The following is a 10000-nucleotide window of genomic DNA, read 5'->3' as shown; positions in this document are numbered from 1 at the left end:
TTTATTTATTCCTCTTCTATAACATTTCCATTTCTTGACTCAATTCTTTGAATGGTAAGTTATTTATGTTTTCACTTCCGTGACGTGCAACCCAAGAATACCACTAACTATGCACGCAAGGACCTTAGGTAACATTCAGAACAGACCGGGAGTACCACAAAAGGTTAAAAGGATTCAAATCCCGAGGCTTCTTTGAACACACCTTTTATTTTCTACCTACAGAATTCAAGGTACATTCATGTTCTCCAATGCAAATTGGATAAAAATTAATACACACAATGTAAATCAACCATTTTGAACCAGTCTTTCTCTTTTGACATTTTAATTACTACTGTGTACATTGTCAAGTCTTTGGGGTATTTCCAGTCTAAAGAAAATGTCCTCCTCTGAATATTACTTGAGCGTTATCATAAATAACTGATGGAAATATTTAATTCTTGTGCCACTTGTTGCATATTTTCCTCTAATGATTATTGTACATAGCAAAATTTTACTTCGTAACTTGAGTTGCTCACAAGGTTATTTCCTGCAACACTTGTACTGTATTCTGGGAGAGTGTAGGTAGCTTTCCGTGTGGAGTTAAAAGTGTTTATCGAGCAGCATAAACTTTTGTCAGTTCTATCATCTGGAAGAAGATTTGCCTTTCCTAACTCCAGTAGCCCTCAAAACACAAAGAAAAATATCTGGTTCCCTTGGTAGCTTGTATTAATACAAACATAGGGTAGACACAGTTTGGTGCTATTCTGTTTTGAAGATTATTGAATAGACAACTTTTAACATTCATTCAGAGCAATTTACAAAGTTAAGTTGCATTCGTTCATCTCTAAGCCAGATTAGCTTCCAACCACATCTGCTTGCCAAAGTAGACTTAAACCCATATTAATTGGGGTGAGAAAGTTCAAATGGAATCAAGTTCAATAAAAAAAATAGACATCTCATTTCCCCTTAACAGCAAGTGCCACAACCTTGTACCCTACACTCTTAAGACTAAATTGTCCTTCTTAATCTGAGACCTTACAAATTTATGTTAGTTTGCTACAAAGAACCATTACATGTACCATTTTAGTAGATTAGCTTTTAATAGATCCTAGGCAATTATCAATATTACATTCTGTTACAAGTACATTCCGTTGATGAGGTAATCTGCATCATCAGTCGCAAATGGCCGTCTTTTCAATTTGCTTTTGACAATTCTCAGTCGTAGCGCAACAACAAACAATAAAACGATGGCCAACACAAGGAAGATAGCAAGAGGGAGAACAGCCTTGTTCTCTATAATTCTTAGGCGCTGTGTTTCGATGACCACAACATCTGAAACATTCTGTTTTGGTAATGGCAGTTGAAGCATTGGGGGTTTGGCACCTTGACCTGAAACGAAAATAAAACATAGTTGCTGTTTATGTTTTAAATATTCCAGATTCTATTCTATAATAAGGATGCTATTGGATGGTTCTATTTCCTGAATTCCAAATTTCATGGAAGCAAGACAGCAATATTTGTCATGGTTATTATTATTATTATGGACACTTAGTGATATTGCGGTTTTACATGATCAATAGCATAGCGAGACTAGTCCTAGGCTATGCTATATAATTTGTAAATATGAATGTTCAGTTAGACTATTCCTTTCAACGCTCTGCTCCGTTCTTCCTATCTCTTATAGGTATAAAAGTTCTTAACTATTTCAATGAATAAATATAAGAATAATAACCCGGAAGCTCCACTTTTCTATATATTAAATGTCATTGCATAAACATGAAGTCTGTCACAAATACATACCAGGCAAATAATTTTTCTCTTGTATCCTTGCTTTCTCTGTTGTTTTAACCTTCTCTGTTGTTGTTGTCAATTTTTCAGTTGCCGTCTTTTCAGTTGTTTTAATTGGATCTGTTTTCACCAGCTTCCTTGTTGTTATTTTCCTTCTCGTAGGGTGCTCTGTTCTCGGTGCCTCAAACCACTTTTTTCTTGTTGGTTTCTGTGTGTTTCTATCATAGTTCAGAGGGATAGTATATGGAAAGTTTGGGTTGTTGTCAACAAATTCTCTCCAATGGTGAAATGTTGGAACTGGACTGACAGGCTTCTTTGAAGGTGTAAGTTCCTCAACTTTCACCTCTAGGTCTGCATCACCCTCATCGCTACCTACGGAAACCTTGGGTTTGTTATGCTCTAAGGGGATTCTTTCAAATGGCAAAACAGAGGCCTTAGTCTGAACCTCCACAAGCTTTGTGGGGTTGTCTGACTGTTTGTCAACTTCCTTGTACACTGGCTGCTCATGTTCCTTAAAATTTTTTGTTGCTGCTGGTTTGTTTGCAGTTTTACTGTGATATACTGACTTTCCGAATTCTTTGTTTGAATAACCTGAATTTGTTCCCTCAAATTTTGTTTTCCAAGAACTATGTAAATTTTTATTCTGTTGGATTTCTTGTGTTTTTTGTCTCGAATGAGGCTGGTATGACTTGTATCCCAAATCTTCTTCCTCCTCATCCTGATCACTACCTGTAAATAACAATAATAATTATTATTAATAAAATAGATCGAAGAAAGAACAGCGTTTATTTGTTACTATTAGTTCATTGACTCAATACACTGCACTATTGTGTGGAGGTCTCAAGTTTTCGTGGTGATTTCCACAAAGTGTTACTTTCCCATCCCCTCTTCATTGACACCTACATTTGTACACCTACATGTTCCAGCACTCGGCAAAGTCCCCTTTAACCCACTGACGCCCAGGGGTTCCCCATTGACGATTAAAATCGTCTGGCGTTAGACATAGTAAAATACTCTGGCGTTAGACAGAGTAAAATACTAAGTCTGGCCGGTTTAGGCTGGTTTGGATGTCAAAGGGTTAACTTATGGCTATTTTTGCTTATGTGGCCTCATACACCATAAGAATTTTTGAAACATCACTGACAAGCCATCCACACTTTGCTGGAGAATCCTGCTCTTTTCGAATAGTGTGTGGAATCTTTAATGTCCCACAGAGTCTTCTCAATAAACTTCTATTACTAAGGGGGATTGTGTTTCTCTGCTTTTGGACATTTTTGAGATTTGTTTTTGATTTCTGGCAAAAATAAAGGCCATTTTTGTGGATTTGGTAATACTGTATTTATAAAACAAGAGACAATTCTGTATCATCTGACATTCCTATTTATCTCTTGCATTTTGATTCTCCATACCCTCTTACCAAATTACAGCATGATCTACTAAACTTTCCTATCCCACCATGAGTGACATGAACTTGCTGGACACAATAAAAGCTTGTGATGCACGTAGTACCCTCACAGACACTTTAAAAGTAAAGTACTTATTGCTTAACCCATTGATGCCCAGGGGTTCCCCATTGACGAGTAAAATCATCTGGCGTTAGACAGAGTAAAATACTCCATTGACGCCCAGGGATTCCCCAATGACAAGTAAAATCGTCTGGCGTTAGACGGTCGGTTTCGGCCGGTTTGGACGCCATAGGGTTCAAGTATGCACAGCCTTAAGCCTGGTCACACGTACGAAACAAATGTGAATGCAAACACAAATGCAAACAAACGCAAAGCAAGTTCACAAGTCAATGCAAGAGAAGGAAGACACGCAAGTGCAGTTCAAGTCCTCGTTCCAAGATGGTGGACAAGAATGAACTTGTGCTTTTTTACCTTGCGTTTGCGTTTCCCTGGTCCACACATGTGAAATGCAACCACAAGTGCAAATGCAAATGCAAGAAAAAGAAAAACTTTCCATTTCTTGCCTTTGTGCTTGCGATTGCATTTACGTCGTACATGTGAAGCAGGCTTTACAAGCTAAACTAATAATAACATTATTACATCCATTTAGAAATCATTGATGATCCTTGCAATCTGATTGCCTCTCAGCAGTGCGATTTATTCCCAAATTGCACTATTTTTTGCTCTAAATCGCACCATTTCCCCGGCCAATGAGAAAGGAACACTAAAACAAAACAACCAATCAAATTTCAAGGCTTGTTTAAGGTAACCAATCGAACTGCAAGAAAATAAAAGACCAAGAAAACAATAATTGTCTGGTGAATTTTACAACTTTTGTCCCCAACTGGATCAATAAAATATTGGCATTGACAAAAATCCTGTATTTTAGCGATTAACTAATTATTGCGTGATTTCTAAATGGATGTAATAAAGTGGTAATTGAACTTTGTGTTGTGCAATTTTGGTCTGAAATCATGCTCGTGATTGCTAATCAAACTCATGCTGTGCACTCTTTCGATTTTGAAATCACACGTATGATTTCAGACCAAATTGCACTCCACTCAGTTCAGTTACCATAATTAATAATTAGGTACCCTAAAGTCATACAGATAATCAACTTCTCGGATGATGCACAAGTGAAAAAATCTACTGTACTTTATATAATAACCCAAGTTATTCACGGATTTTGATTGGTTCTTGCCTATGATCTATTAGAGGACAGACGCACGATTGATGTCACTGTCAGCTTTTATGCGAATAAAGTTTACTTCTTCATTATATAAAACAAATTCCATGTAGCCGTGAGTCTGTTCAGTAACAGATCACAGAAGACGTCAAATGTGGTAAGAACATCAGTGACACACTCGGCTATTGCCTCGTGTGCCACTTTTTTGTTTTTACAACATTTTGACGTCATCTGTGATCTATTACTGAACAGACGCACGGCAACATGGAATCTATTTGTTAATTTTTGCTCAATTCACTACAATATACTACATGTACAAGTTTAAAATAGAAGTTCTGCACAAGAAAACAAATCTTAAAAATCAGTGTTATTGAGCAAGAGGGCTTTAACTAGTACTGTGTATTCGACAAATTAATGTTATGGAAAAAACACGAAAATGGAGTTGTTTTGAAGGGAAAAACACCCCGGTAAATTCATCTGTTTGAAAGCGATGCAATATTACGGCTTTGCAATTGTTAATATCAAAACAGCTTCACGTTCGGTGGCGCATCGTAATTTTAGAGGTAATTTGATACGTCTTCGAACAAATTGTTGAGAACGAGGAAGTGGAAAGCCTACCAAAGAAATATAGTTCCAAGATTTCATTGTCATCTGCGGAGACTTAAGAAATGATGTAAAAAATTATAACTTGATCAATCGCGCTTATCACATTCACGACTAATTCTCACGTCTAGAGGACGCCCGTAATTTTGCAAGCATTATTTTTAATGAAATTTCATCTTGTTTACGGTTTGTAAATTTAAGGCGGGTATTCTAGAATCACTCCTGAGGACTTTCTAACCACACAATATAAAATCAACAGAACAGTTGATTCAATTTGCATTTTTCTTACCTTCGGTGTCAGAAGGTCTGTATGTTGACTTCGCGTTTTGAGACGGATTGCCATCCAAACTTAACAATTGTTCGTCAGGTCTGACATAACTTATCGTAGCGTAGTGTTCATGCTCTCCAAAGCGACATTTAGTCGGTTTTCCACAGTGGAACATGTAGCAAACCTTCTCAACTGGAAGATAACTCTTAGGGTTGCTAGAATTCGCGTACTGCATTAGAGCGAGATCACAGCTTTCGCGTTCGCAACATAACTTGTAACATTCCCTGGCATCGGCTACAACCGTGTGCTTCAGAAACTTTGCTCCATTTTGCATCGATTCCTTTGCCTTTATAATCTGTCCTTTCTTGACGTGGATAGTGAAAGGACATCGGTATTTTGTAAGATCATCGACGGCAGAGACGCAATACAAGAAAGCCAAGAATATGCTCGGTAAAAGCATTCGATTAAAGCTTTTCAAATGCATCATGAGGTTGACCTGAACTACTGGCCTTCCCAACGAACAGTCGTCGGTTGTTGTTTTGAGTTTAGAGTTTGAGCGAAGATTAAAAGCAGAAAAAACAGAAGAATATGGATGCCTCTAAACAAACGAATGATGAATCGCCTTAGATTTATGTTTAATACTAAAGCTTTGAGAGTGCGCATGCGGCAAGTCACAGGTCTACCAGCCTTGTCCTCGTCTATGCCCCTGAACTCAGGTTAGCTTACAGAAACTTCATATCAACTGTTCTAACAGCCGTGAATAACAGAACTTGTAGGCTTTGTTGATTTTTTTAAACATTTCCATGTTTCTCCCATTAGAGAACAGTTTTCACATTTTTAACCGAATGGAAATGGTGATTCTGTGGTAAAAATTAGCAAAAAGGCCTGGCTACCTAAATGTGAAAATTTCTTACGCACGAATCAATCATGGCTGATCATCTGCAGGCCATTATTTCGGAAGTTTCTCCCAGAATCGACAGCAAAGCGAAAGAACTTCAAAACATCAGTTTGCGGATCTGGGAGAAACCTGAATTGGGTTACGAAGAGCATTTTGCTCACGGCATTTTGAGCGACTATTTCAAGGATGAAGGATTTGAAGTAACGAAACATTACACTTTGCCGACCGCTTTCCGGGCTGTTTTCGGAAATAAAAACGCTGGGCCGACAGTTGCAGTGCTTTGTGAATATGACGCTCTTCCTGGGATAGGCCATGGATGTGGTCATAATCTGATTGCTATTGCAGGTGTCGCAGTTGCATTGGGCCTAAAAACCGCCATTGAAAGAGGCCTGAAGGCCAGGGTTGTTGCCATGGGAACCCCTGCTGAGGAGGGAGGGGGTGGAAAAATTGAGATGATTCACAGTGGTTGTTTCGAAGATGTAGATTTCTGTGTGATGTTGCACCCAGCACCCTTCAATGTGGCCCATTACGTCAGCCAAGCTCTTAACAAGGTCGAAGTAACTTACAGAGGGGACTCTTCTCACATGAATGAACAACCTTGTGGTGATAAGTGTAATGCTCTTGATGCAGCTGTCATGGCTTACAGCTCCATAAGTATGCTAAGACAACATATGAAACCTAACTGGCGAGTTCATGGAATCATTAGCGATGGCGGCACACAACCTAGTATCATTCCAGGGCAGGCAAAGCTCGAGTTTTGGGTCAGAACTGTCAAGAACAAAGAGATGTCTACCCTCCAGTCCAAAGTACATGACTGCTTTGAGGCTGTTGCTAAGGCAACTGGCTGCTCTGTTGATATTCAATGGGATCCTCATCAGCATGCTAGAATGCTCTCCAATAAGAACTTGGCACGTTTGTATCAGAAATACGCCGAACAAATGGGTACAGCTTTCCCCTCACAAGTCGAACAAGAAAGTATTGTCGATGGATCCACTGATATGGGAAATGTTTCCTTGGTTGTCCCAGGGTTGCACCCCCTCTATTGCATCGACAAATCTGTGCCTTATCACTCACACCCCTTCCGAGAGGTATCATCCACACAGCACGCGCATGATCAAACCATCGTGGCAGCAAAAGCTCTATGTTTCACTGCAATTGAAGTGCTAAGTGATTCATGTTTACTTAATCGTGTGAAGGAAGAGTTTGCAAATGCTGTCCAAGATGCTTGAACTGTAAAACTGCTATTTAACAATTTTAGGATGTTTCTTTAATACTATTCTAAAATGGTCTTTTATTTAAAATCCTGAGAATAACGAGATCCCATTTATCTGGACTGAAATTATTAAGAAGTGAGGGAAACTTAAAACACAAGGCTCCAGCCTGAAGAGCCAACAAACATGGCTTTAATGAACGAAATGATTTATAAAATATTAGAACCTACAAATGAGGCGGTGGCTTCATAGCTCAGTTGGTTAGGGCCCGGGAAGGGGGGGGGGGGGGTACTCCCATATGAAACAGACGGGGATGCTCGTGTAAATTTTGGATTTTGGTCTCGTTTAGGGTGTTCCGAGCAAAGCGCCAATATTTTTAGCCGCCAAGGTCTCGTTTAGGGTTCCGCGAAGAAACACAGAATTACGTGAAGAGAAACAGAAGTCAAATTTTCTTTTTAACTTGTTTTTAGGGGTCAAAATTTCCTTAAGCCATGCCCAGATTAGTCTCCTTTAGGGGTCACAAAAGGCTTGAACCACGCTCAGATGGTCTTCTTTAGGAGTTGAATGCACTGGAATGGCAGAGGTCATTACATCTAATCTCGTAGCAGCCACTTAAATTTTTTGTGTCTGTAAGAGACAATAAATTATTATTATTGCTTAAATCATCCAGCTAAGTCTGAGGATCACTTCTCTCATTCATTTAAACATGGGTTTACTTGTACACTTTCATACACCATGTTTACCTATGCTATCCGTTCAATACAAAATGCACCAAATTATGATCAATATTTATACGAAAGCATTCGGTCTTTTACTTTTAAAAATTTTTAGCCTTGTAAATACGAGTCATTTTTATTTGCCATCTGTATTTTTTACTTGCAAATGATATTCTTAATTTTTAAACATTATTTTGAAGGTTGAAATGTGTTCAGATTTGTGGGGAAATACAATGTCAAAAATAAAATATTTCATTAATTTTGTCCAATTTGTAGTGTGCCCTTTTATTATTATTTACAGGTATAAAATCTTCAGCAGCTCTCATGAATTGGCTATTATTTGGTGTTGTACAATGTGGCAGCTTCTGTTGTTTAGTTTTGTTTTCTGGTAGCGAGCCAGTCACATTCTAACTTACTAGAGCTGTTACATCTCCTTTTATACACCTTTTCAAAAAGAGGCTACGTGTAGCCAATACTCTGACCTTCACCATGCTTCATGATAGCATTGTGAAGAACCAATTTTGCACCTAAAATACCTTAAGCAAACTCTAATGAAAACCTCACTAGTATGTTGGTTTTTAAACATTTTATTCTCACAATTCCCCAAAAAGCCATCACGCTAAAAAGGATACCCACTGATACAGTTAGTACTTCCTTTTGAATATTAATCACTAAAAAGGATAATTTTCCCTTTAATACAGTTGGTACTTCTTTTTATATATTAAGTGTGATGACTTTGTTTTACCCCAAAAATTTGAAACTGATATGCAAAGATGTGCCTAGCCTTAAAAAAAATACACTTCCAATATCAAGAGGGTTACACCAAATTTAAATAGTTCAAAGAAACTGGTTTTAGTAACAAGCTTGTGCTTGGATGAAACCAACAACTGTAGTCCTATTTACTGCCAAAGAATGAGTAGTTCTACTGTCTCGCTATCACATGACATAATGCATTAAATAAAGCTATAAAGTTGTTAATAGTGCAAAGAAACTGTTTTTAGTGTGTTAAATATAGTGTTTTAAATAACACCAGTAAGTGGTGTTTTTAACAAGTTATTGAGATATTGGAGCTGTGTGTAGACAACTTGCATGTTGCACGCCTTGCTATAAAATAGTCTAACATCATGTGTGGACACAATGTTTCACCTCACATTCAACCTTGACTTGACGAGGAGTGATACTCCTGACGTGTTCGTATTTCTCTGATAGAAAAATAGATCAGAAACTGGCTATTATAGCTTAATTCCATTTTATGGATCTGATATAGAATGGTGGCAAGTTTTGCTGCAGTACACACATGATTTGGATTCTCAGTAATTAACTAAAGTCATGCAATAGTATAAGATATGAGAAAATTGAAACAGATGTACTGGAAGAAAGACAGAAGTCAGGGCCACCAAGTACAAATTACTCAGAAGCTATTGAAGAATGATGCATATGTTGTGGTTCATTTTTTTTCTTGGTTTAAAATTTTTCAAACCAGCTGACTTTTGATTTTGCTTTGTCTAAAGCTGATGATACATGGTTCAACATCTTGCAACATTTGTTGCTCAACAAATGTTGAACATTGTTGCACAAACGTGTTGAACGGAATAGAGCTGGTCTCTATCTTCCTTCAACACCGTTCAACAACATTCAACGTGTTGAATGGCATATTTCAACATTCAACATGACACAACAAATGTTGAACCGTATATCATTGGCTTAACATTCATTATGAAAATCTGAAACAAAAGAAAATCAAAATTCAACTGGTTAAAAAATCTTGAACCAGGAAAAAAAAAACAACTACAATCGGGAACAGTTGAACCCACAAATGACCAGCTCCCAACATTAGTGGCTTCATAGCTCAGTTTTGAATAGAGTGTCGCACCGGCATCGCTATTTAATGGGTTGAAACCCCACT

At 37.9% G+C, this 10000-nt stretch overlaps 3 protein-coding genes across 3 annotated transcripts in view; 1 reads left to right on the top strand and 2 right to left on the bottom strand.

The window, feature by feature from the left end:
* Nucleotides 1–188: 188 nt before the first annotated feature.
* LOC137985406 (uncharacterized) lies at nucleotides 189–5913 on the bottom strand. Its single transcript, XM_068833027.1, has 3 exons — nucleotides 5291–5913; nucleotides 1780–2496; nucleotides 189–1368 (listed from the first exon to the last, which is right to left on the bottom strand). Exons 1-3 carry the CDS (start codon nucleotides 5754–5756, stop codon nucleotides 1115–1117), a joined length of 1437 nt encoding a protein of 478 aa, XP_068689128.1. The 5' UTR covers nucleotides 5757–5913; the 3' UTR covers nucleotides 189–1114.
* A 76-nt stretch (nucleotides 5914–5989) lies between these two features.
* Nucleotides 5990–8350, top strand: LOC137985408 (xaa-Arg dipeptidase-like). The gene has a single exon (XM_068833029.1). It carries the CDS (start codon nucleotides 6197–6199, stop codon nucleotides 7394–7396), a length of 1200 nt encoding a protein of 399 aa, XP_068689130.1. The 5' UTR covers nucleotides 5990–6196; the 3' UTR covers nucleotides 7397–8350.
* Nucleotides 8351–8665: 315 nt separating this feature from the next.
* The window catches only part of LOC137985407 (kynurenine 3-monooxygenase-like), a 17172-nt gene continuing 15837 nt past the window's right edge, over nucleotides 8666–10000 (bottom strand). Inside the window, exon 18 of the mRNA XM_068833028.1 lies at nucleotides 8666–10000. This exon is cut by the window's right edge and continues 644 nt beyond it. The gene's annotated coding sequence lies outside the window, so the exon portion shown is untranslated.

The sequence above is a fragment of the Montipora foliosa genome, chromosome 14 (assembly GCF_036669935.1).
Source record: "Montipora foliosa isolate CH-2021 chromosome 14, ASM3666993v2, whole genome shotgun sequence".
Classification (NCBI taxonomy): Eukaryota; Metazoa; Cnidaria; class Anthozoa; order Scleractinia; family Acroporidae; genus Montipora; species Montipora foliosa.
The sequence above is the reverse complement of the archived record's forward strand: the minus strand, read 5'-3'. Positions and strand labels throughout refer to the sequence as shown.